Source organism: Chelonoidis abingdonii, chromosome 6 (genome assembly GCF_003597395.2).
Source record: "Chelonoidis abingdonii isolate Lonesome George chromosome 6, CheloAbing_2.0, whole genome shotgun sequence".
NCBI lineage: Eukaryota > Metazoa > Chordata > Testudines > Testudinidae > Chelonoidis > Chelonoidis abingdonii.
In genome coordinates, this window is record NC_133774.1 from 129,332,687 (window position 1) to 129,360,684 (window position 27,998).

The 27,998-nt window shown below is 42.1% G+C and overlaps 1 protein-coding gene across 2 annotated transcripts in view; it reads right to left on the reverse strand.

Annotated features, from left to right (window-relative positions):
* PAX5 (paired box 5) overlaps positions 1-27,998 on the reverse strand; it is a 232,295-nt gene that overhangs the window by 102,833 nt on the left and 101,464 nt on the right. For both annotated transcript variants that reach the window (XM_032778743.2, XM_032778746.1), the window contains exon 7: positions 8,379-8,508. In XM_032778743.2, coding sequence (XP_032634634.1) covers positions 8,379-8,508 — 130 coding nt within the window. The remainder of the gene's footprint in view (positions 1-8,378; positions 8,509-27,998) is intronic.

The following is a 27,998-nucleotide window of genomic DNA, read 5'->3' on the forward strand; positions in this document are numbered from 1 at the left end:
AGTATTTTTATTTTCACGTTATATTTTCAATTTGACATGAAAAGTAATGTAGCTGTCTCAGATCATCATCAAAAAAGGGGTCATAAAAGGCAGGTCAGATAAGGTGCTCTACCTAAAAGATAAATAGCCCTTTCTTAGCTACCTTGGCATCAATCCCAGAGGCTATATAAGGGTTGAAGAGAGCTGCACTCTATCAGTTGGTTAAACTTTTTCTGTTTTCAGCATGACCAGAATAAAGAGAAAGTAAAACTTATGAAAAAAAAATGGCAGTGATTCTGTTATGATATGAGGGAAGCCTGTCTGCAGAGTCATTCAAGCCAGAAGAAAGCAAGGCAGTATTTACTCTAGCAACCCTATGTAAGAGTTTATTCCATGACAATTGCATACCCGATCTCATGTCAATTATTTATTCGGTCTAGTTAGGTATTTATACTTCATCCAGCACCGCAATACCTCAGCTCCTTATAAACATGAGACATTTATATTTCTCTAATTTATATTTAACATATATATATATTTAAAACAATAATTATGAATGAGCCAGATCCTAAGATCATGGAAATATCAATGACCGACAAAAAGAAGAAAAGGTGGGTTTAGTTAAAGATCTCTTGTGCATTTCCCCTTCCTCCTAACACACATTCCCAGAAGATGTTTTGCGATATATTCCCTAACTGTGATAGTAGCCTTTTGAGATCCTAACTCAGAGGCGTTTTTATTCCTCGGGGCAGATGTAAAACATGTTATCTTCTGGTAAGAGGTTAGAAAAGGAAGATTTAAAAAGCTTCAAAGGGAAAACCCCCAACTGGGAAGTTTTATTTCATCCTTTAGGATTTCCAAGGCATGGTCAATCATATAGACATCAGCAGGAGATGGAACTAGTAAAACAATGGATACCAAGGTGACCTCATCTGTATACTCTACATTCCAGCACTTTCAGTGCTTGTCAGGTGTACACACTCCTAGCTCCATGGATTGCAATGGAACTATGGCCATTTCCATCCACAGCAGATCTGTCCCCAGGTATTGTTTTTGGATAAATACCATTGTGGAGGGGGGTGAAGCACACCATGTACCTTCCCCTCTCCCTCCCAGGAAACGTGGCTAAAATAAATCCTGTTTGGATCAAGAACTTCTCAGATCACACAAGACACTGAGTGATTTATGTCCTAAAGGAACAAACAAGAATACATTAATATTTAGCATGTATCCCAGAATGGTGCTTTTATTAGTAGTCTTTGCAATATTTTATTTGGTTGCTTAGGGTGAGGTTTTCAAAAACCACTCAATAGTGGCCTAACTTTGCTCCCTTTAAAGTCAATAGGAGTGGGACCGGTGAGCTCAAGTCTGACACCCTTAGATTTTTTGTGCACTAATCCTAGGCTCTGGGAGCTTTACAACGCTTCAAACACAACCATGGCTCACACTCGATTGATTACCCTTCCAGACACCACAAAAGCTAGCTCTGATAATAAAAATACCCATCAACAAGACCAGTGCATCACCCAAGCATCAGCCTATCCAGAGGCTTGAGGGAAAAGGCTAACTTTGCAGCATGCCAGAAAGCTAACCATGGTTAAGGCCCAGGACTGGGTTGCAGGTAGACCTGTGTTTGAGTCCTGGTTCTGCCACAGACTCCCCGTAGATCTTGGGCAAGTTGCCTATGTAGGGGAGACCTAGTCTAATCTGTAATGATTTAAAAATGCAAGTGCCATGAGATCAGCCTGGGGGTTGTTTTCAGCATCATTGTCCATTTTAAGCACTTTCCATCAGGTTCCATGGAAAGTTCTCCAGGCCTGCTACCTCCCTACCATATTGCTCGCAGCATTAGAAATGATAAACAAGCACTGAAATGCAACAAAAGCTTTGGCAAAACACTGGCACGTAAATAGCAGCCACTGCCTGTCAGGATGAATATGACATGAAGTAGGCTAGAGATTAATGAGACAAAGCTACCGAATAAATTGAGGCATCGCTAGAGGAACAAAACAATCTGGCGAGGGATCAGGTAACTACAGTCTTTCATCATAGATCCCAGGATAAATACGGGTCCTTTGCATTACATGTGTTTCCTTCCATTTGGCCAAGTTCACTTCATATTAATATAAACCTGGCAACATATATGGGAATATCAACTGTGAGAAATATGTGTGTTATTTGTATTAGCTTTGTACGCTTGGATCTATGGAGAAATAGCTACTTGATATAATATACCATACTAAGGGTAATATACTATACTAAGGGTATCAAATAAATCTACATAAAGAAACACAGAGTTGAGTTTACCAAAACTGGAGTAGTGTACTTAGCCAGGTGCATTTTCCTTGCATTCTCTAAGTCCAACATTTCTAGCACTACTTTTGCCGCAACCTGGAAAGGAAGCTAAGGAAGGGATCGTTGGTCTTGAATGCTTCTGGGGAGGTAAATGACAAGGTTCCTCTGTTCTGCTGAGAAAACAAAACTGTAATCTGCCTTGGATGCTTCGTTTTAAGCATCTTCTTTTAACTGAATGATAGAGTTTGTGTCTGCTCCCACTAAAATGAAATGTTCTTATTTGGCTCCTTTGCTAGGCCAGTCGACAGTTGAATCCAGTCATTTCTGGGCACTGCTAATGCAAACTGACTCTCAAACCAGCTGCAGTCAGGACTGCCTGTGGATTTGTCAATCTGTCCTCTGTGCTGTATTGGAGAGCCAGCGGAGGTGTCAATTTCAGTGCCACTTTGTCCTCTCAAAGTGATAGCAACCAAGCTGAAATCAGCAAACTGGAGCAGAGAAAATGCATCTGCAGGTAATTAGTAACAATCAGAAGCTGCTCTGAAACTGCTGACTACAGCAGTAATGGGCTAGGCACATGTCATTGGCTTGCAAATGGAGAGCGTGCTTATGAACCATGGCAGCAAGCAGTAAGAGAAGGAATTTTTTTAACTTAATATTTAATGTGGCATAAAAACGATGGAGAGAAATCAGGTGTCTCGCTAATCAGATGGTTAGCCAGCGGTCCATAACACAAGGGAGTCTGTGGATGAAACAACGCTGAGAACGGTCATCAACAATTCCTTTCACCATAACTTAGGCCTATTTTTAAAGGCATATGCTGGTATGAATGCCAATGTTTAAGCAGTGCTTTTTATTCAAATGATATCACTGCCAATTTGATCTACCAGTCTGCTCGGAAACGTGAACCTCACACTGCACATGAACAATTACACAGAGGATCTTTCAAATCTCATTTCTCAGTGTTGCTTTGCTGTACAAAACATGGTCTTGGAATAAGAACAATAAAAACCTGTGATCATAATTCACTTATCCCCTTAGTTCTCAGCCTATTTTCCATTAAACTGCTTTATGAGATGGCTTAAAGACTCACAATACGAACTAGACGTCGGTCAGTTTGCAAATAGAAGCCCAGCAATGTCCCCGGACTTTTTCATAAAAACTGCTGAAGCTTGAACTGCAGATCTCAGCTTATCAAAAGAACCAGATTAGTTTTCTTGGCCAGAATAAAACCTATTTCTCAAACTCTCATGAGTATATATTTCAAGATCTTCATCCTGGAATATGGGGCTTTTTAAGCACCCTGCACATTAATGGCCTTCTGTATGCTGAAACATGGGCCACTCAGTATTCATTGGTCTGCTTCACACAAAACAGAAAGATTCCCTATAAAAATGATGATTTCAATCAAAGATTTCTGCTGGAGTTTACAATTCACTTGTCAGTTTTTTAAATATAAAACTGCCTTTGGGTCTCCCAACAACCAAGTATTATAACAAGCATGTTTATTATACAGTAACATATGTTGGAACACCATCTAAAAGCAGCAAAGACCAGACTTCAAAAGCACAGTGGTTTGGAACACTTAAACACCAAGGTTTGAATGCTTTGCTGACCTTTACCTAAACTACCTTAAATTTTAGGTCTGCAAAACTGAGCTGGAAGTCTTCGAAGGCCAAGCCTTCTTGTAAGATTTTCAGTACTGTAGGACCTTGCTTTCAGTTAGGCAGGAAACACCACAAGACAGATTCTCTCTTTATTTCACCCGGAACCAGGAAGTTTTTGCATGCTTCTGCACTATCAAGAATTAAAAGTTAGCCAGACGTCTTTGAACCTCAGGAGAAGCTGGAATTCAGCTTGGTTCTTACTTAATCTGAACCAATTTGCTCATCTCTAAAACTACAATATTATTATTATAGATTGTCCAAAGAATGGTGGTTTGTGATTCAGGTACTAGTCTGGGATTCAGATGATCTGGGTTTAATTCCTAGTTGTGCTAGAGACTTCTTCCTCCGTGAGTCAGTTCCCCATCTATAACATAGGGGTGATAATACTGTCTCCCTCCAAGCTTTTGTCTGTCGTGACTATTTAGATTGTAAAGTGTTGGGACTGTCTCTTTCTATGTGTATTGTGATGGGGCAAGGCCAGATGGCTACAGTAAAGTACTGAGAAACAGGTATGTTAGCCCCAGGCTAAACAAATCCCTAGTACCCTGGTAACCAAATGGCAGTTGCTCCAGGGCTAATCAGCCTGGAGGCCACATTAAAGATCTTTCTAGAGGAGTAGAGATAGTACTTTAATTAGAACACGCTCAGTCTCAAGGAGGCTATCAGGGCACTGGTTAAAAGCGAGGTCACTCGTCAGCAGGGAGGGCCGAGGAAGGACTGTGTATGAGGGAGCTGGGAGCAGAGGCAAGGAAGCTGAGATGAAGAGTGTCTGCTGGAGGATTGAGGAGTACAAGCATTATCAGACACCGGAGGGAAGGTTCCTGTGGTGAGGATAGAAGGTTTGCGAGGAGGCCATGGGAAGTAGCAGGGGTGTTAGCTGTCATGCAGCTGTTACAGGAGTATAGACAGCTGTTTATCACAGGGCCTGCGGCACCCGGGAGTAGAGGGCGAGGCCCGGGTTCCCCCCAAACCTCCCAACTCCTGATCAGACACAGGAGGAGTTGACCCAGACTGTGGGGAAGATCACTAAGGTGAGCAAATCTGCCAAGAAGCGCAGGACCCACCAAGGTAGAGGAGGAACTTTGTCACAGTATGTATAGCACTTATCACAGTGGGCCCTGATCTTGTCTGAGGCTTCATGATACACCATAATACACACAGTGATATTATCAAAAAAATGAAATATTTTAGCTGTATGGATTTTTCTCATAAATCAAAAGTACCAAAAAAAAGACTCCACATATTAGTGGAACTCTAATGTGAATACCATTATAAACCCAGACATTAAACAATAAACTCCAGTGTGATAAGAATTCTATACCTCAGCCTTTCCGAAACACCCATCTTGTTATGGTTCTCTCTCACATCTAAGATCAGTGACAGAATTTTTCTAGGCTTCGTAAAAATAAAACCAACAGATCGATTCAACTTCTTAAAATTATTTATAACTTTGCATAAGAACTCACATTTGGTTCTAGCTTAAAACAAAACAAGTAGTGGCTTTTCTAGAGTCCCCAGGTCCTATTTTAGTAAATATTGCTGACTAATCCATCACAGGTAAGTAAATAAGCCCATAAAAAGAATGGCCAGGTTATCACTATAGGATTGTGGGGAGGAAATGGTTGCTCCTGTGCATTGCAGGTCTGGACAATCTGGGTGCACTGCAGGTCTGGGGACACATTTCTTACTTGAGCAAACTCTCCTTGGAGTAAATAGGAGTTTTGCCTGAGTCAGAATTACAAGACTGCAGTTTCTCTGGTGGGTGATCTGATTGCCCATATAAGGAGCTGCTCTTCTGGGGAAGTCTGAGCCAGAGCCCATTCAAGTATATGGGAGTCTTTCCATTGACTTTAGCAGTTTGGATGAAATCCTTGGACCCTACTAAATTCTTAGTGTCTGGGATATCTTGTTGCAGTAAGAACGAGGAGTACTTGTGGCACCTTAGAGCCTAGCAAATGTATTTAACAAATACATTTCTCAGTCTCTAAAGTGCCACAAGTACCCCTCGTTCTTTCTGCTGATACAGACTAACACAGCTACCACTCTGATACTCTGAAACTTGTTGCAATAGGTTCTACAAGTTAATTGTGAGGGGTGGAGAATGCATCTCCTTTTGTTAATTTTTGCCTAGCAAGATGGGGTGTAAATCTACACTGCCTTAGCATGCCGGGCATAGGGTGACCAGATGTCCCAATTTTATAGGGACAGCCCCGATTTTTGAGTCTTTTTCTTATATAGGCTCCTATTACCTCCCACCCCCTGTCCCAATTTTTCACATTTGCTGTTTGGTCACCCTAGCCAGGCACTAACTGTCCATATGGACTCAGTTACAGCGGCACACTACAAGTTCCCCTGTTTGAAACAGGGGTAGGCCAATGAGCACTAGGGAACTTTTGGGGCATGGTATGCTAGTGCGCTGTAGATTAACACCCCAGCTTGTCACTCAACTAACTCCCCATCTAGACAAGCCCTTAGTCTTTCATAGTGCCTCATCCTACCACTGGCAAAGTGTAGGGCTCGTGTAGGTAGATATTCACTCAACATCCTCTCTGGGGAAGACTGATGCAAAGAAATATTTACCCCCTCTGCATTGTTCTTCTCCTCCTTAATTGTCCCTTGGTGATCCACCCAACATCTCTGATTTTCTCAGCTTCACAGAATTTATTGTTACTCATTTCTCTTTTATCAACCACGTGCCCTCCTAATTTGCTTCTTACCGTCTCCTTTAGCACCCATCACCTTAGCATTGAAGTGCTGAGCAACTGCAGGTAAATTAGACTTGCACAGGGAACTTCTATTCTGTTCTATGGAGATGCTTACACTGCTCCCATCACCATGCTATTGAGCACCTCCCAATAGTACATCAAACAGTCTAACCAACACATGATACACATTTGTTCTCACAGCTTCTAGGAAGTTCTGCCTTTTTCCCCCTTCAACAACCTTGGTTATGATGAGCAAACTGTGCTCTCAGGACTGGATCCAGTGCCCATTAAAGTCAATGGAATGACTCCCCTTGAATTCAGTGGGCATTGGATCAGATCCTAAAACCAATTTGATTTGTCTGATCAGCCATGGCAATTCCAGTCTCTGGCAGTGACCTGTACCTGGTGCTTCAGAGGAAAATATGAAAGGCTCTTTAGTGAGCAATTATGGAACAACCTGGCAAGAGGGAACACTGCCCCTAACTCCCATCACTCAGTGTTTGCCTTATGTACTGAAGCATGATGATTTATATTCCTGCCAATATATATGTGTACATATAGGTATATTCTACTTACTAGAAATGTGGATTTCCTCATTAACCATATAATTCTATGATCTTCTTTGAATCCTGCTAAGCTCTTGGCAATAAGTTCCCAAGGTTGATTCTGCATTGCGCAGAAGTAACTCTGCATTAAGTCGTGTTTTTGAAATTGTTCACAGACTCCGCACGACGGCCATGCTTAAAGACAAGATGGCAGCAACCTAAAAATGTCACAACATTCTTCTCAGCAGCTAAGGCTCAGATCTTCAATGGTATTTAGGCACCTAATTCACACCAATTTCAATGGGAGTTAGTGCCTAAAATACTTGGAGGACCTGGGCCAAAATGAAACTCCACAGTAGGCAAAATGGAGGAAAATCTAAGGCTGAAATTTGGACTGTCACCAAGTGTCATGAAAAAAACAAAAGAAAAAGTTTAAGGGTAGGTAAAATACATCCTTGAATTTTAGAGGCTCATGTATTAAGCCATGAATGATTCTTACGGGAAATATTTTGAGATTCTATTGCATTTTGTGCAGTCTAGTTCCAAGTGATGTAGCTGACTCAGTCGACAAATGTTATCAAAATCTAGTGGCCACTGGTCCCTAACCTCCTCTCAATGGCTATGACTGTTACACAAATACAGTTGACTTAACACTACTATAATGAGTTATTGCTTCTTTTAAATGCCAAAGCCTACAGCAAGAGTGGAATTCCAAAAGTTATCCAGAGCATCTGTATTTGGAGTAATCAGATGCACCAGAAATTCAGTCCAATCTGAAATGCCATCAAAATTCAGGTCAGTCGCAAATGCCAAACACTTTCATGATAAACAACCTGCAACACCCAAAGCAGAGACAAGTCCTCACTTTTTGTGATGTGCTGGTACTCAGAGTTTAGATTTGGAGGGCCAGAGCCTCCACTGGTGCAAACTGGTCTCGCTCGACTGACTTAAAGAAATCTTCACTGATTTACACCAGCTGAGCGTCTGGGCCTGGAATTGCTTGAATGGCTATGAACTCACACCAATGTTGAGACTTTCTGAAAAGAATAGGGGAACTTCTTATGTTTATGTCTCTCTTATAAATGGCAGTGAGTTGCCAGGAGCAGCAAAATACCATTCAGCTCTTCCCCCAGTTGGCCAACAAACACTTCTTTTTCAACATATATCAGGCTCCCAAGATGTCTTACCTGTCACGATAGGGTAGGATTGTGCTCCTGGAACACTAGCTCCTAATTCTGCGGAAGTAGGGCTTGTTAAATTGGCCTTCATATCATCTAATCCGCCAGCTAATGATGCCATGGCTGAATATTCTGTCGTCTGGAAAATGAAGCAAGAGATACCTCAGAAATAGTATATTTGATATTCAACAACCTTTTTCTGATACATGCTGTATAACACAATTACATACAATGCAAAAAAAAAAAATCCTAAACCTGTTTTATCAGATTAGCCATGTGAAAGGCAAAGAACATTTAAAATGTGCTGCGAAAGCTGTCATTACTAACCCACACTACGTGTGTCTTATCTTTGTCTCTGCTGCTTTGGTAGAACAAAAAATGTTTTGTTTTGTTTTTTACTAAAAGGATCCAATATTATTATTGTTATGCAACAAAATTCTTCAGTGTGGCAGCATCTTGTAGACCAGAGTTGGTGACTATAACTGTTGACAGCAAGTCATTTGCCTGTTACAGTTCACTAATAGTTCATGGTAACACAATCAAAATGTTCTCATTCCACTAATCACACTTGTAGAGAAAGACATGCCTATAGGGAAGATGGAAGCAGAAATGTTTTTCAACAACATCCCACTGAAGAACACAGTAGTTCCTTCAAGTTGTAAGCAATAAACTGTACTTAGGCAAACCTAGTTACTGCAAGCAGAGGCTCACGGTCGGCCTTGGAACCACATCTCCCAAAGCATTTCCAATGCCAAATTTATTTTAAAATAAATAAGATCGAGTGTCACCTGGGTATATTAAAGATCCACCAATCTCATATGGGAAACTTTAAACATCTGGGGCCAGAGCCTCCGACAGCTCCACCGAAGTAAGATTGACAACGTCCACTGATGCCTTTGAAAGCCAATGGAGCTCTGTTAGTTCACAGCAGCTGGGGATCTGGCCCTATATTTAGAAAGAATTCTGCGTATGTGGCAGAACATTTATCTGCATTTCCCGCCTCCCGTAATTTTCAGGGCTATTTACACAAAACTAGAATCTGCTTTTTTGAGTTGATCTTCCCTCAACGCCATGCTCCCGTATTTGTGAGATCATAACCCTGTGCAGAGCAATCGGAGGTTATGATTTCAATGAAGAATAAGTAGTAGTAACAAATAAACTTAAAAATTGGGGTGATTTAGCACTGCATTACTGCAGTTTAAACCACTGTAACTGCATTGCAACACTGGAGTAATGCAGTGGTGAAACAGGCCCCGTATATTTTCAAGGCACTCTATAAATTCCTTTTAAAATGTTAATAACGTAAGGAGAAATGCAGAAAATATCTTGTGTAAACATGATTGCTCCTAAATACAAAATTTTTTCAAAGTTATCGGTGAGCCATGAGATGGTTTCAGTGCATGGTCTGAGACAGAAAGCTCAGCTTGGGGTTTGGCATAAATATCAGGGTTTGTCTATATTTGTGTCTCTGTAGCACAGTTGTTTTTAAAATTAGCAGGCATTCATACTGATAACCCAGTAAAGGCAGATTCAAACTCCTCTTGAAGAATAGGCTTCAGATGCAAGCTGCACAAGGCACCAGAGTCACCCGGCATCGTGACGGGCTGCCCCCAGGGAGCACTTGCCGGCGGGTGTGCCAAATATTTTTTGCCAAGTTTACCACTGCTGGTGTCATCATCATGGTATCTTGCCAGAGAATCAATTGTGTGATACTCTCTGGGTTCAAGATTTTTCAGCCAGGTGAAAATATTAAGGCATAACCCCACGTGTCCTGTCTCCTTCATTTTTCAAAGTCTTCTGCATCCCCTTGAGTCTGAAACGCTCCTTGTCTCGACACATCTGTGGGTGCGCCTATCTGCTCATCAACACTTCCTCAACAACACTGCATACACCACTACTTCCACTCCACGGCATCCATGCCTTCATCTTCTCTAGCCTTGATTATTAAAACCCTATCACATCCCCTAATCCTTCAGAGGGTCCTAAATACCACTGCTGATCTTCTCATGTTGTTGTCTTGTAAGGATGTGCAGTGCCTTTGAAAGCTAATTTGCTGAAGTAATAAGCAGTATGGGACTGTGTGAGCAGTTTGGCACAGGGAAACCCCAACTTCTTGAAGTCAAGTTGTGTTTTAGCATATTCTGAAAAGGAGAAGAGAGCACGCAAAATTTCCTCTCAAAAAGTAGTATTTATTTAATACATGCTGTTACAGTAGAGTACATAGATCTGCTCTGTTCAGTGGTTAGAATCCTTCTTTCACTAGAAGGAGCTGAAGTTAATTATAATGTTGATGACAGTTCACTTAAAGGCACAGTACTGATGCAGCTTAATGCTTACCTATAGCGCTTCAGGTACGTCTGCACTGCAATCACGGGTGTGACTGCAGCAGGAGTAGACATTCCTGAGCTAGTTTTAATCTAACTAGATTAGGTACCAATAGCAGGACGGGTTTCAGCATGGGATGAACAAGCCTATCCAGGATCCTGGGTATGTATTTGGACAACTAGCCCATGCTGAAGTCCGTGCTGCCAAGACATCACTGCTAGCGGTACCCAAGCCACCTAAAGTTGGTTCTGATAGAGCTACTCCTGCTGCAATCACACCTCGGACTGTAGTGTAGACAAACCCTGTGATGAGTCTAATGAGCACCATTAACACTTTGTAAAAAGAGTTACAGTCTGAAGCTGCCTGATGTAAAACGTCAAGCTGTGCCAATGTACTGAGCCAAATTCAGATCTAGTATAAATGGATACACTTCTATTGACCCACTTACAGCTGGTCTAAATTTGGCCAACTCTCAGCAATAATGCTAGAGATTTCTAGGCTAGCAGCATGGTTTCCACTGCTATTGCCACTGCACTTGCAACTGATATGTTCACTGTCAGCAAAATGCCAGTTTTAGGGGCCCGGGAACAGTCTACAATGCTTATACACTTTACCTTTCTTCTCCTTTCACTTTATTGGACCTACAACCTCCAGTAACTGGTTTTGGAACAAGGAATATCAGGATTAGACCTCACACTAACTATAATTACCCAAAAACATAACAGCAAACAAGGCTTATCAAACAAGATGACATTTTCTATACTCCCAGTAAAAGAAGCCTTAAACTTTGTACAAGAATTAGTACCAATAACTACAAACTTTTACCGTAGCAAAACGTTTTTGCACAGAACTCACTGCTTGCCCCACTCAAACAGCCTGGGAAAGTCAGCAGGTACTTTCCCACTACTTCACGCCATGTCTGTAAAGATGCACCTGGTGCCAATATTGCTCTTTTTGACCGCAGCATAGAAAGCTTATTGATAACTTCCTAACTGGAGGACAATAGAACAGTAGGACAATGGAACAGACTGCCCCAGGAGGTCATGCAAGCTCCTTCACTGGAGGTTTTCCAAAGGAGGCTGGAGCCATCTGTCTTGAATGGTTTAGACCCACCAAATCCTGCATCTTGGCAGGGACTCTTGATGACTCTTGTGGTGCCTTGTAACCCTATGGGTCTGCGGTGCCTATCTTAGGCTACAAAATAGGATCTACCAAAGTTGCTGCACTAGCCAGAGTTTTGAGACACCTTCTGCAGGTTGAAACAATTGAAGCTACTACTGCCTTTAAGGAAAACGTGGGTGGAAATTCATCACTAACTCAGCCCAGGATGGCAGAATAAGGGAGGCGGCAAAGGTGGCTTTAACCTTCCGTGTTCAGGGGCTGGCTAGCCTGCCACAGGTTAGAGCAGCCTCAGCAAGGTTCAAGCTTTCACCTAGTCTGGGGCCCCAGGGGCTCTTTCAGCAGCTGGGAATAGCTAGAATGCAGTGGTGTTCCAGCCATGTCCCCATTCCCAGGGGAATGCTCTTGACGCTCACCCTACACTAGGGGCTGCAGGATGATAAAGAGCCATGACACCACTGGGGAGCCCCCTACATTGTGGAAATTCCTTTGGGGCTGTGACTGCCAACTTCACAGGCCTGCTGCTATGGCCTGGCCAGCACAAAGGCCCTGAACTGAGAGATCTGCCAGCAACACCTACCCATGTTTGTTGGTAGTCGAGGCAAGAGGAATATGGATAAAGCCTCAGTCAGAAAAAGCATAATCCTTTATCACATCATGAGTAACACAGCTGCCTGCTGGTCAATGGCTTTTCCACTTTTCCCCTCAGAAAGCAAAGTGCCCATACAAAGACAGAAGAACATTAACTGCTGTGTGGGTTTTCCCCAAAACAGCAGCTGCTAGGAGACTGTGGCTACATGGCAGCACTCTTGATGGTGCCCACTATTGTGTTCAGCATTCCTGTGTTTCGTGGCAGGACGCTCCATATGCGTATGCCTAACATATACTGGTACCAGGCCAAGCCAGCTGTGATGAAATGAACAACGCCCATCTCGTGCCAGGTTTAGACTGGCATTTACCACTGTTCGTACAGCTTTGGAAACAGAAAGTACAATCGTCCTGGAAAAAGCAGTTCACACTGCAGAGCTGTAGGGTATGTTAACAAGCCAGTTAAACAACTGGAGCCAACATTTGCCTCAATAGAAGCTAAGAATCTGGAGTACAGAGCAGAAAGAGAGCCTCTATTTTATAAACCCAACAAAAGAGTCCAGACTTAAATTCCCTGCAAAACCCAGGTGCATTAAGCTCTGGGGCTGATTATAATTATTATTACTTCATACAGCAGCATTGTGGGTCCAGCACTTCACAAACAAGTAAAAACAGGGGATCTTCCTCCCCGCCAAGCTTATCACACACACTCATGGCAAAGAGACACACAGAAAGAGCAGGCAGTCCTAATAACACTGATGGTTCCAAGTCAGTCACTAAAGAAAAGGTTAGCTTCTGTGTTCTGCAGTTGGGGCTGGTATTGGAACACTAGAGCCTTGGACGTGCATGTAACCACCACTGAACAAAACAAGGCCTTTGTCACATGGGGTGGGCCTTTTATCATCTTTTCTGCTCCCTCTTCCGCGCACACAGCGCATCACTGCCATACATCCCCCCATGAAGCCAAAGTAGGCAAAGCTTGCTAAACTAATGACTCTTGGAGGGGCTTTTCCTCTCACCATCAAGAATGAAGATCCTTCCTCCTCCTGAATCTTGTGACTGTATCAGAAATTCATCCCTACTAACCCTAACCATTGATTATTCATAATTAGTAGCCAAAAATCTTAGTTACATTCTAGAATTGTGCTGCTGTGGGGACTGATCATTAATCTAAGAATGTTACTTCTTTGGTTTTTTCTAGTTGCAACACAGCCCCATGGTCTCTGGTCTAGGAATAGCCAGGGAAAGAAAATACCCAACCTACCCAGGTACAACCAAAGAACCCCTGCATAATCAGGGAAACCCAACCAGCTTGATACCTGAAAAAGCATGAGTTGGGTGTTTGGTACCCTAAGAAATTACCTGAAAAATGACTGCCTGGGGTTGCACCAAGTATTGTCTCATCAGCATGGAGCACCACTGCCATAGCATGAAGGAGAAAGAAAACACAGAAATGTAAGAAGGAGAATATATAAAAGGAGAGCAGTGAGAAAAAAAAAAAGCTTCTGAACTATAATGTGAGATTTCTCTCTGCATCCCTCTCCCCCAACCCATCTACATCAGGAGGATGGGATGTTGTATACGCTGCAGATTGACTAACAGTAGCAACCTGCCTGGTGCATCCATGCCTGAGAGATGGGCATTCTGTCTAAAGGGAAATGAACAAAGAGACACCATTGTCTGGACTGAATAAGGTCTGTCTGTAACAGCATCACCAAAGAGACATTCTGCATATTTGCAGGAAGTCACAGGCCAAGTGTTTGTATTTACACAGCATTACATTTGATGAGAGGACATAGTCGTTATTTTCAAACAGTTAACTCTTACAATACCTGTTTGATAAAAGTAGTACCAGGCCTCTCTTACAAAAGGGAAACTGAGGCACAGAGTGCCACATTTACTGCTCTCACAGGTAGGGCAATCCCCTTGCCTTTAATGGAGTGGTACCTTCTTATGCCTGTAGCCAACTGGACTCAGAGAGTTCAAGTGACTTTCCCAAAGTGATAAAATTCAGGAGCAGAGCCTGGAGCAGTCTGGGTTTCTTGCCTTCACCCTCAGAAGAAAACAGCAGTTTTCCCCAGAGCTACTCTTCCAGTCCCCAAGAAGTAAAGGATTTTCCTTGACACCTGCCAATCTTTTATTGTGTATACTTCCACCTGTATGCAAACAGCTTTCATGTCCTACTTCAGGGTGATGAGGAAACGCATACGTTTTCCAGATGCTCAAGGGTCTTTGGAAAAAAACACAATCACTAGCCATTTTTGTAAGTGATACGTCTGCTGGTTTCCATTTCTCTGCTTCACTTTCAGGGTTAGATTCTCAGCTGGTGTAAACTGGCACAGCTTCACTGATGTCAATAAAGTTACACTGATTCACACCAGATGAGAACCTGGTCCTAAGTCCCTTTTCTGTTCTGTGACATGCCCAATCACTATTCTATGTCATGAGAAGCACCTGGGCCTAGATGTAGGGTGACCAGACAGCAAGTGTGAAAAATCAGGATGGGGTAAGGGGTAATAGGTGCCTATATAAGAGAGAGGCTCAAAAATCAGGAACTGTCCCTATAAAATCAGGACATCTGGTCACACAATCTAGATGCTGGGTGGAGAAGGAAAAGAAGTTACAAAAGCAGGATGGCGAAGACTCAACCAGCACTTTGGTTTTAAGAACATCCTTCCTGTGACACATGCTTTCAGGCGATGGAAGCATGCTGTGGACTCTGGCCTTGGAGACACAGGACAAATAAAATTGCCAGTATCCTACATTCTAACCTTTCATTTAAAATAACCCTTTGATGTTACAGACTGAAGACAGCTCAGAGGTTAGATTTCCTACCAGTACTTCTCCACTGGTTTCGAATTCACTCTGCATTCTTTTTTCACCATGAGATAGAACCAAAATTAGCAGCAATACACATGTCATTACCACAACTGACTTTCTACAGCAGCTGGCCAGTTCAAAATAGGCAAAGAATATTAACATAGTTACCTACATTACTCCAGTGAATACAGGTAAGGATATTATTTGTCTTTCTGAGTTGAGCTTTCCCACAGGCACTCTGTAGAAAGGTGGAGGGGGGGGCTCTGTACAGAGGACATTCACTTATATCGTGCATAGAGTTCTAAGAAGCTGAAGCTCCTTGGATGATCCAAACTACTCAGCTGGGATTTTTCTGACCATGGCAGAAGTGGTATAATGTACATAGCTCTTATATACTGTCCTTAATATGCTCTCATTGCACAATCATCTATGAGATGTTGACGATGAATACATTTCAGCCGTGTTCAAAGCATGTTCAACTATAGCACTGCAATACTCTTCATATGCAAACTCTAGGACTTGGTTTTCATGTCCCAACTCCACTCCTGCCCCCAATTTTGGACTGTGACACCTCAGTTTTCATCTTTACCTTGACTTGTGGTCCTAGATTTCCAGAGAGTCAGCTTTCCTCAGTTATTTATGTCCACTTCCTTCCACGAGACAGGAAGGAAGGAGCCTTTACTTTTAATTACCTTTGGTCTTTAAGCTATTTTTAATTCCTCTGTCCTTTCCTGCACCTATCTGGGGGAATATTTTGGTTGGGCTGCCTGTGAAAGAGTACAGATCTTGTACTATGTGGTGAACTTCCACAGTTAACACCTAAAGGGTTTTCTTTAAACACTCCTTAGTGCCACACTAGGTCTTTTCCCAGTTTGTTTGCTGGAAAGAAGTGAAGGAAGATGAGGGATGGCAGCCTTGCTACTATTGTTCTTCAAGAGTTATTCTATGAATGAACAATAAATTAGTGCCGGTGGCCACAGCAGCTATAGCTGGGGTGATATAGACCTTTGTGGGTGCACACTGAGTTAGGATTGGTGAGAAAGAATGGCAGTGGCCAACTTTCTCTTGAGTGATTTTCTTTTTGATGCAGTTATTGGAATTTTATTCCAAAGTAGCATACTAAACGGGGGTCCAGGGGAAAGGTGACTTCCCTAAAGTGTATGAACCCCGAACAAAGAACAGTGAGAGAAAACTGGAATAGAACACCTGGCTGGAACACCTTCAGTCTCATGTTATATTGGCTGGGATTACTGTGATGTATTACTGTGATCCAGGTTGAGTGGTAGGGGAAAAAGTGCTAAAATTAAATGTTTTCCTTTTTTTCCCCTCCTACTTATTTTTCATTCTGAAAATATGTAACCTTGTCAGAAGACCAAGTGATGGGAGGAAAGGAAAGGGATGCCTCATTTGCACTGAAAGTAACCTTTCAAAGGCGCTACACAGAACACAGCCGGACACACATGCTTTGCTTTTCTCAGCTGCTCAATATTCCAAACCACAACTCTGAAAAATTAAATAAACCAACTGATATTTCTTCATTCCTTTGTATTGTATAGGTGCCTTTTGTTGTTGGGAACACGGTAATGTGAAAGGAAATCAGTGTACAATAAGCTAGCAGGTTGAACCCTCAAAAGACAAAAATACTCCAAGTGGTTTGTCATCTTTTTGTTACTGTTTTGTGCCTACAGAATCTGTCCTTTTGCCCTCCCTTTCAGCTAATGATGTGCAGTAAGATAAAGTGGTGCACTTGGGGCCTTTCCCTGTAAAAAGCCACACTGCTGCTTCTTCTCTATCTTCTCAAGGATAGACGTTGACTTGGTGGTGCCATCATGGTGCATCATGAATGGTGTATGATAAGAAAATTCTGTGCCCAATTCTACATACTCATAGTTAACCTGGTCCCTTGGCTGGCATATTTTGTACAAGCCCCTGGCACTCAACCTGGATATATCCAATTTTAAAAAAACCAACACCACCACACACCATGAGTAGAAGTACTGAGACCAAAGCACCTCTGAAAATTCATTGTTACTTGTTTTTCTCTTTCGTTCAACCCATGCTCAAGGATTCTTAGGGCACCTTCCACCAGGCAGTCACTAGCTGAAGTCTTTGGGGAAAAATAGACCTTCTCTGGAGCCTTCCAAGGGGAGCAGTGGGATCAAAAGACATATCTGGCTTCAAGACTACGCTTGATAAATTTATGGAGGGGATGGTATGCTGGGATAGCCTAATTTTGGCAATTAATTGATCTTTGACTATTAGCAGTAAATATGCCCAAATGGTCTGTGATGGAATGTTAGATGGGGTGGGATCCGAGTTACTACAGAGAATTCTTTCCTGGGTGCTGGCTGGTGAGTCTTGCCCACATGCTCAGGGTTTATCTGATTTCTATATTTGGTGTTGGGAAGGAATTTTCCTCCAGGGCAGATTGGCAGAGGCCCTGGAGGTTTTTCGCCTTCCTCTGCAGCGTGGGGCACGGGTCACTTGCTGGAGGATTCTCTGCACCTTGAGGTCTTTACATCACAATTTGAGGACTTCAGTAACTCAGACATAGGTCAGGAGTTTGTTACAAGAGTGAGTGGGTGAGATTCTGTGGCCTGCATTGTGCAGGAGGTCGGACTAGATGATCATAATGGTCCCTTCTGACCTTAAAGTCTATGCGTCTGAGACACACACACACACGGAATGGAGACTTGGATTTGGTCCACAAGATCTGCCTCCATGCTCTTTTCCAAAACCAAAAGAAAACATCTCTAGGGTTTTCCTAGCTGTCCACCACCATCCACCGATCTAATATGGCTATGGAATTACTGTCATTTTCATTAGAAGGGCTAGAACTTAACACAGTCATGTCAGAGTGTCACAATGCAGGAAGAATAAACAAATAAAGGTAGAACTAAGAAGCACTGGGCATGCTTTCCACTGAAGCCCTATGTCAGACTCACAAAGGGCGGCGGGGGGGGGGGGGGAATGTAATGTTCAACATGGTTCAGAGACTTTAATCCAAAGCAGCTCTAATTAATCTCCCCAGCTTTTCGGAGGCCCAGTACCACATGCAGCTGTATGAGCATCAGTGCAATTCTGTCTTAAATTTTATGGGAATGGAAATTTCATTGCAAAACCCTCCTCCTGACCTCCCCTGGATCTGAAGTGGGAAGGGAGCTGAAGAGCTGTATATCAAAACCTATTCGCTGCCCCACTGCCCCATCATTTCATGATTTACATCACATTTTCTACTCTGCCTAGCACTATCCCCGAACCCCATTCTTCTTGGGGGTAAATCCTATAAACACAGTCCATCAGGGATGAACTCCAATTTCCCTTTGTTTTAGTCAACACTTGGTAGTGACTCTTTAGAAAGGGATGAAAGTTTGATTTCAAATGATGGAATCATCTTTTCTTACTATGAACAAAATATTTTATAAAGCTCTCTTTTATAGACTAGGTTTTAAAAAATTAAGAGCTGTGCTTTATTTTAACCCACATCCAATTAGAACTGGGGCAAACCCCAGAGATCTCCCTAGAAAAGTGGGAATTATTTAGTGCACCTTCCCAGGATCACATTTACTCTGATACTTCAGAATAACTGACCTGTTTTTGACCTAAACCTTCAGATTATTTGCATACTGGAAATATATGCTGCATTTGACTGTTTCATACTGAAATCCACAAACACACATAGTTACTCTCAGCTCTGCTACCGGGACCCCAAATCCAATCTAAATGCCTAGAATTTACCTGTTGTTTTTCTTTTATACATATAAATAGCTGCATTTCCATTCTCTCTTTGTTTCTCATTTTCATTTTGTTCTAATATCTGCATGTAAATGTCTGAAAATAGCATCTGTAATTGAGGATTATGAAGTATAGCCAGCTCCTGACAGGCTGCTAAGGAAGATGGATTATCCTCATTTTTCTGTAAATTTTGTCAATTTTGGAATTCATAAGCTATCAACACTGATCAAAATGTGACCGCACAGCTGTGTCAAAAAAAAAAAAAAACCACCAGTGACGACGTCGCTGTCTTGTTCTCAGAGAAGATTGGCTTCGTCCTCCATTTCCCCCTCCCTCCCTCATGAAATACAGAAGAGTACTGGCTGGGAATCATTCCTGGCTACTTCTAGTATTTACCCCAAAAGAAAATATATATATTTAAATAAAGAAATTGAAAGTACGCAAATGCACTGCTGCGCTGATTCAAATCACAAAGTGTAATTTATTGCATGTTCGCCCTTCTTTATTTATCCCTAAGTAGTAAACACGATTTCCATTCAGGGGGTTTGTTATGTTCCACTCCTACCAGACAATCACAGCACACTTGAGGCAATTGTTTAGCCTCTTCCTCTCAATTTTCCCATTACTGGGAGTAAGTACTGTTGGGACTCTTTAATAGCCCGACTGCAGCCCATATCAATAACAGATGAGGTTTAATCGTCCAACACAAAAATTATTTAGGCTCAGTAAGGACATTCAATGTCATTTGCATAATGGCATTTCTATCCTGCGCACCTAACCCATCGTGCATAAACAAGGCCCTGGGACCATAAATAATAATAAATCATGACGTCCGTGCTCCTCTTGCTGTAATAGGAGCCACTCTTTGTAAAAATTATTTCAGCAGGAAATAGGCACTGTAATTTTAAAGATGTGGCAAGCCACAGATCAGTAAATCACACACACACACACAAAACTGCCTTGACTGAACAACCAAACGCCATGAAAGAGCATGGGAAAATATTAGCACTTGTGGCTGAAATTGGTCTTTTTATTTTTAAACAGGGCTGGCAAATTAAATAAAAACAAGGCTGGAAGAGTGTGCATTTGTGTCTGCACATGAATATGTAGGACTGAGTGATTTCATTTCACATTTAAACTGTCCCCTGTCTTCAACCTCAGAGATTACCTAGAGTAAAATTAACCACAGTGGGGAGCAGTTATTTCTAACTAAAATTAGAAGTGCTTAACCAGATATGCCTGCATGGATTTAAAGAGTGGAGAAAAAGTGTGTATGTGTAGGGCAGACCAGGGATCGAAGCCTGCACTGTAAAATAGCAGAAATGCATCCCACAGAGTAAACAAAGGCTTGGCCAGAGCAGGGACAGCCTGTACCTGAAGAACACTGAGAAGCTCTGTGATTTGGGTAGATAATGGGAGCTTTCATCAATTGTCTAAAGAGCGAAGGTTCAATCAGATCAATGTTTTCTGGCTTGCAATAAAGTCTGGTTAATAGGGTGGGATTCTTGTCTCTCATCGGTCTACTGGTGGAACTCTGTTGGCTTCAGAGGAGTTGTTCTTGATTTACACCACTGTAAGTCAGAGGGTAATCAGGCTCAGACCCACTGTAACTGTGTAGGAATCACATTTATCTCCGGCTGCTAGCCAGCTATGCCATCAGATGATAAATTCTCATTTGAAATTTTAAAACAAAGCCTTCTTCCATTGACCAAACCCACCAAGGATGAAAGGCCAGATCCACCTGCTTCGGGATGTAGTGTCATGGAAGAGGTTTTCTATTTGGCTGCTCTCTCCCTTCTGCATGTCCCAGGGAATCCAAATTGCCTCAGCCTTGCACTTTGTGAAGTCATTTATCACTGTGCAGTGTCAGGAGGCCTCCACCCTGAGTTGGCAGCACTTTACAGCCCTGGGTCTCTTGCTCAGCAGAGCTCTACAGGACTATACAAGGTTATAAGGCGTGGAGAATTAAGCCCTTTGTCTTTCACCACCACCTCACATCCACCCTCCATGTTATGAGCCTTATTGCAATGAGCAAGAATAGGGAACAATACTGACAATATTATAATGCCATCTTCTAAACTAAATGACACACCCTCAGAAACAGAAAGGTTCTGGAGATGTATAATGAATACTTAGACCATCTCTGAGAGGTCTAACCTATTTGCAAAAGCCTCAATGATGGGGATTTCACAATCTCCCTTGATAACCTATTCCAGCACTAGGTTACCAAGGGAGGTCGTGGAATCCCCTTCACTGGGGAGTTTTAAGAACAGGCTGGACAAACACCTGCCAGGGATGATCTAGGTTTCATTGATCCTGGATGAGATGACCTCTCAAGGCCCCTCCAGCCCTACATTTCTATGATCCTATGAATGAAAACTATAGAGCATGAGTTCTGTAGGTGAAAAGATTAAAAAGAGTAAGGCTCGTTAGTTTAGAGAGAAGGGAAATAAAATGTACTATAATCAAGGTATATAAACTAGTGACTGACAGAAGAGGAAGATCAGGGTTCCTTTTTACTCTCTCTCACAATTGAAGCTGGATGAACACTGTAAGAAATGTTCATAGACATTTGTTTTTTTGACAGTATCCAGTCTAAGGTGTTTATATGATCCCTCCCCTCCCCAATCACCATAGTATCTGAGCACCTGACAGTATATAATGTATCCTCACAAAACCTCTGAGTCAGGGCAGGGTCATTATCCCCATTGGGCAGATGGGAACAGAGGCACAGAGAGGCCATGTGACTTGCCCAAGGTCACACAGAAAGTCTGTGGCAGAGCAGGGCCTTGAATTCAGGTGTCATAAGCTATCTACCTAACCACTGGACCACCTTCCTTGCTCAGCACTGGTGATCCTTTTCATTCTCTTCCCCACCATTCATGTGACTGAATTTTCACTCATCAGAATGTTGGATGGAATACTTGTGCACTATGAGTTTGCATCATACCATCAGTTTCTGAGCAGAAAAGTCCCCACTGAAACCAGTGAGGATTTCTGTCTAACTTAATCAGTTGTGAGCTATTCCGCATGGATTAGGATTACTAATTAAAGGCATCATATATTAAAAATTTGGCTCATGCGACTGGTTTTCAGTCACACGCTGCTAATAATGAACATTTGAATGAATGATGACAATGAACAAAATGCACTGAAGTCAGTGAAAAGACTCCCATTTATGTGAATGAACTTCAGAAAAAGCACTAAATGCTAGGTCTATAGGCAGAAACTATCTGTTGAGTCTTTGCAGTGAATGAACATATTTGTAAAAAGCCCAGAATGTTTGTGAACAGGAAAAAATGGTCTAAATTAATCCAACAACTGGTTCATTGTCAATAGTCTGTAGTGCTCCACTCAATGCAAAAACAAAGGGGGCACCCCAATGAAATTAAAAGGCAACAGATTTAAAACTGGCAGAAGGAAATCTTTTATGTTTTTAACCCAATACGTAATTGTTCTGTGCCACAAGACATTACTGAGGCAAAGAGGACTCAAAAAAGGATTGGAAATATAACAATATTAAGATCCTCAGTTACAATAGCTAGAGAAATGTATAATTGTCTATTGTGATGGTTCTGCACCTTCTTCAGAAACATGATATTGGCCACTATTGCAGAAAATTCAAACAGCAGCATTGCTAGGTATTTCACTACTGATAATTTTGGCAGAAACATTCAGGTTCCTTGTGATTGTGGGTGGAGTTTTTATCAAGTACCATCAATCTTTTTCCTCACTGTGCCCCTAGTAATGTAGGTGGCATCTGCAAAACCATAAATAAAGATAATAGTTTGTATATTCATAACACTTCCTATCCAAGGTTCTCAATGTACTTTTTATGAATGTTAGTAATATGGCCTCCTAACACTCTTTCCAGTAATACTGTCTGGATTTCACAGATGAGGAAACTCAAGTTGAGAGAGGTTAAAAACCATATTTCAAAACTGGTCATTGATTATGGGATACTCTCCTTCCCAGCTATTTCCATGTGATCTGTTTAAAAGGCAGCAAGCATCATACCAGCTGGCTGCATTTTTCTTGCTCTAACTTTTTTCTTGCTGTTTTTCTAACAAAAATACAAAACACAACACCCATAAAGTTACATACGTCAATAAACAAAGATCTTCTTTGCAGTCATTTAGGTGTGCTCTGATCACCTATGGGAAGATTGCGAAGGAGATGCCCAAAATAAACTAGAGCTGGGAAGCAGTTAATGCAGGAAATGGAAGAAAACCATGTGTAAAGGATTTGTAATCCCACGTTAAATAAAACAAGGGTTTTGTCTCTAAACTTAAAACCTTCATGTAAAAGTCATTTGGACAGAGAGGAAGACAAAAGACCTCACTGTCCACTGCCTTGTACTTTGCATAGACCGGTGCAAAGGGAAGGTAAAATGCTACCACCCACCTTGAACAGAGATAAAGGCAAGGAGACTAGGTCAAGGCAAGGAGAATCAAGTCTTACACCCTACAAATGTGAAATTATCTGGTGATGAAGACTGTAGGCTGATCCTCCCGTAGCTTACAGATCTCAACACATGATAACACAGTACGTCTCATAGCTCTCTAACTCTTCTGACTGGCATGCGGCACTGCTGGATAGAAGGGTTTCCATCCCCATACTCCCATAGCTCACGGTCACAGTTCACCAACTGCTCCATCATTGTGTTGGAAGACCACACCTATGGCAGACCACAGTTAATCCAAAGCATTAATCTACAGACAATGTTTTCCAAAGATGCATACTGCCATGCGCCAAACAAACAAACAAAAAAACATGTAGGGGCTTCCCTTTGCTTCACGACTAAGTCATGTTCAAGTCGTCATGAGATTAGATCCCAAAAGAAAGCAGTAGGGATTGCAGCATTTAGTGGTGTGTTACAAAGTTAAAGGTGAACTAGCTCAAATAAAGTAAGCAACTCTCCAAAATCTTTGCTTATTTTTAGAACGGAACTCAAAATATACCAGATGGAATTCTTAAATGTTGATATAAAAATGTATTTATTTAATATTGTTGGGTTCCAGCTGAGGCAAGAGGTGGTCAAAATTTTTCTAATTTCAATTTTGTGATCATTTGAATTGGAATTTTCATGTTTTGATTACCCCTCCGTCTCACAAAACATTCTGGACACCATTTTTATTATTTTTTCTCATTTTTTGACTAACTCTATCTGTGACTAGCGCTATCAGAGGGACAATACAGCAAGAAAGATTCCCTCGCAGTACATCTATCCAAAAAAAGTCAGAAATGACAGAAGGCAGCTTGTTCTTGTGATCTGCTAACCAGACCTCTAACATGCTACAGGTTAACTGTGCCACAACGAAGGTAACAGCAAAGTGGTTTATGACAGTCACAGATCAGGTCATACTGCATGCTGCAATTACTAAATATATGACAGAAACCTCTTTTAGCATGGGCAGATTTTGGAATTATGTAGGGCTTCTTTCCACATGATGGTCAACAATGACAATGGGACAAATTCACTACTGAGCCAAATGCTGCTATCATTTTCCCAGTGTAAAATCTCCAAGATCTCCGGAGGCACAAGCACATGTGACATGCAGCTGTTGCAAATCTGGAGCATGGAATCACTGTAAGAAGCCCTATTTTCCAATGCCATTGAGATAAATTTGCATTTCTGCCACTTACCTCGGACTTTCAGCTGAAGTGAGGAACTACCCTCCGCTGCCCAGACTTCTTTCCCTCTCAATCAGAAATTGCCAAAGCTACAGCTATTTATTTCATGTATAGTAGATAGCGATGGGCCCTAACCCATGATAAATATATACATGGGACCAGAACCTCAGCTTGGGTAAGTCAGAATGTGTCCTCTGTCTCCAAGGGAGCTACATGGATTCACCCCTGCTGAGGACCTGGGAGGTATTTTCAACTCCCATATCCCCTGCAATCGTCCATATATTGACCAGAAAACCTGCTAAATAATAATAAATATAAGTACCTAGTGGAAAAGAAAGAAAAAGAGCTGCAGCTACTGGGTTTGTTCTCTCTCTGCAGGACATTGAGAGGTACGTGTTTGGTGGCCTTGGCTCTACTGCCCCTCACTGACTCATTGCTCTGTTGGGTTGGGCCTAGGAATGACTCACAAGTCTCCCTAGCTGCTGCAGTGCCCAATCAGAGGTGAAGGGGGCGGATGCAACAACAGGGCCAACGGACAAGAGCCGCGGTAGCCAGAACTCAGGGCCTGAAGCTCCCAAGCCAGGACAATGGGCCCCAGGAGCCAACCACAGTCTGAGACAGTTGTGAGGGCTGTGATTGTTTCAAAAAACTCTTTTGAAAAAGTACTTGCAAATAAGAAAAAAAAATTACTTGTGTTTTAAGTACCTTTAAAATGTACCTAAATACTAGTAGTAGGTGCAGAATATTTAAAGTACTTACGTACTAATACGTAGAGTACTTCAAAATATTAATGTACTTAAATACATGGGAACACTGAATGGAATACAACAGTTCTGTATGATCCTACCAGGAGCCTTCTTCCAGCCTGACAGCTGCCATTAGGACACATGCGGTTAGTTGAAAACATAGTACTGCCAACACTAAATGTACAAAATTCAGAAGTCAGGCCCCCAAAGTTCACGAGTGTGGCTTAAACATTGTGAGATTGAAAACAAACAAACAAACCTTGGGTTCTTTTCCATTTGCCCTCTGGTTTTGGAGCCTTCAGCGTGCAATTGGGTCACATTTTCAAGCTTTTCTTCACAACCACAAGGGCTAGCAAGTTACTTTTTCTTTTAAAGAAAGCTGAGATTCTCAGCTAATCACATGATTCTGGAAACCGGGACTTTAAGAAAATACTGGGAGGTGGTCACATTGAAAAACATTTGCCAAACATCATTTGGTGCATTCTACCTTTCCCCATATCCTAATTTAATTGATGAATAATTTGTGTATTATTTGACCAGCTCTGTTTGACTGGTCAAATAAATACACTATTTGAAGAATACTTTTTTCTGCCATTCAGCGCCAAGCAGCCAGCGACGCCCTAAATTTTGGGCAGACTGATCAGCTTCCTCTGAAAAATAACAACAATGCCAGTCAGTTCAATTGTGTTAAGCCCTCTAATAATTCGAAAATCCAATCATATGTTACTTTTCTACCACACGCTTCATCTGAGATCTTCAAATGCTTTACAGACATCACCGTTGTAAAGAAGGCAAGTCTTATTGTTCCCATTTTACAGATAAGACAACCAAGCCAGAAAACAGTTAAGTCCTCATCCCCCATTGACTTCCAAGATGAGTTGAGTATCAGAGGGGTAGCCGTGTTAGTTTGGATCTGCAAAAGCAGCAGAGAATCCTGTGGCACCTTATAGACTAACAGACGTTTTGGAGCGTGAGCTTTCGTGGGTGAATATCCACTTCGTCAGACGCAGGTAGTGGAAGACAAACTGCAAGACAAACACTTGCAAATACTGCAAGACAAACCCAAGAAAGGAACCAACAGGACTCTACTGGCCATCACATACAGCCCCCAGCTAAAACCCCTCCAACGCATCATCAGGGATCTACAACCCATCCTGGACAATGATCCCACACTTTTCACAGGTATTGGTGGCAGGTCAATCCTTCCTCACAGACAGCCTACCAACCTGAAACGTATTCTCACCAGCAACTGCACACTGTAACATAGTAACTCTAGCTCAGGAACCAATCCATGCAACAAACCTCGATGCCAACTCTGCCCACATATCTACACCAGCAACACCATCACAGGACCTAACCAGATCAGCCATACCATCACTGGTTCATTCACCTGCACGTCCACCAATGTAATATACGCCATCATATGCCAGCAATGCCCTCTGCTATGTACATCGCCAAACTGGACAGTCTCTACGGAAGGATAAATGGACACAAGTCAGATATCAGGAATGGCAATATACAAAAACCTGTAGGAGAGCACTTCAACCTCCCTGGACAACTATAGCAGACCTTAAGGTGGCCATCCTGCAGCAAAAAAACTTCAGGATCAGACTTCAAAGAGAAACTGCTGAGCTTCAGTTCATCTGCAAATTTGACACCATCAGCTCAGGACTAAACAAGACTGTGAATGGCTTGCCAATTACAGAACCAGTTTCTCCTCCCTTGGTTTTCACACCTCAACTGCTAGAACAGGGTCTCATCCTCCCTGATTGAACTAACCTCGTTATCTCTAGCTTGCTTGGTAACATATATATACCTGCTCCTGGAAATTTCCACTACCTGTGTCTGACGAAGTGGGTATTCACCCACGAAAGCTCACGCTCCAAAACGTCTGTTAGTCTATAAGGTGCCACAAGATGAGTTGAGTACCTAATTCTCCTTTGTACCTTTAGAAATCTCCTTGGGAGATTCTCCCAGACTGCCCTTGGACAACAGTGGCAGAGCTCAGAACTCAAGTAAGGAGACAAAATGAAAATTCCCTGGGTTTTTAATCGGTGCTTTAATTTCATTGTTTATTACATTTTAAGGGAGAAATGGAGATGCTACCAGCTATCCTTGCTCAGCTGCCCCTCTATACATGGGACTTCACTTCATTTCAGACCCAATTATTCTTGCATTCCATATAAGTCTGTTATCCTATTAGTCATTATTTACATGAGAAATAAGGAATCATGTAACTGAGGTTCTTCTTCCAAATGAGTTGGATCCACTTGGTTTTACTGTATTTTTATGTCCCTCACATTCTCACATAGCAGGGTGAGCAATACAATAGTCAGTGAGGCAGGGACAGCGTTGACAAAACAGTGTTAGAGCAGACAGTGGTATCTGATAGCATGTGTTTCCTGATTAGAGGAAAGGGAGAAACTGGTTTTCCAATTCACACCATGTAATGATCCCTAGGAGAGTCTGACTTCTTTAAACAACAACCACTGTTTGTCTGATCCAAAGCCCATTGACTTCAAGTGGGCTTGGAATGAGACCCTGTGTGCTTACATATTGCAAACATTGTCTGATCACCACATCTAAAGACTCATGTGTTGGAACTGTCCATGGTCTGTTCAGAATTGGAAAGGCAGAAAGAGCCCCTAAGTAGCTGTATATT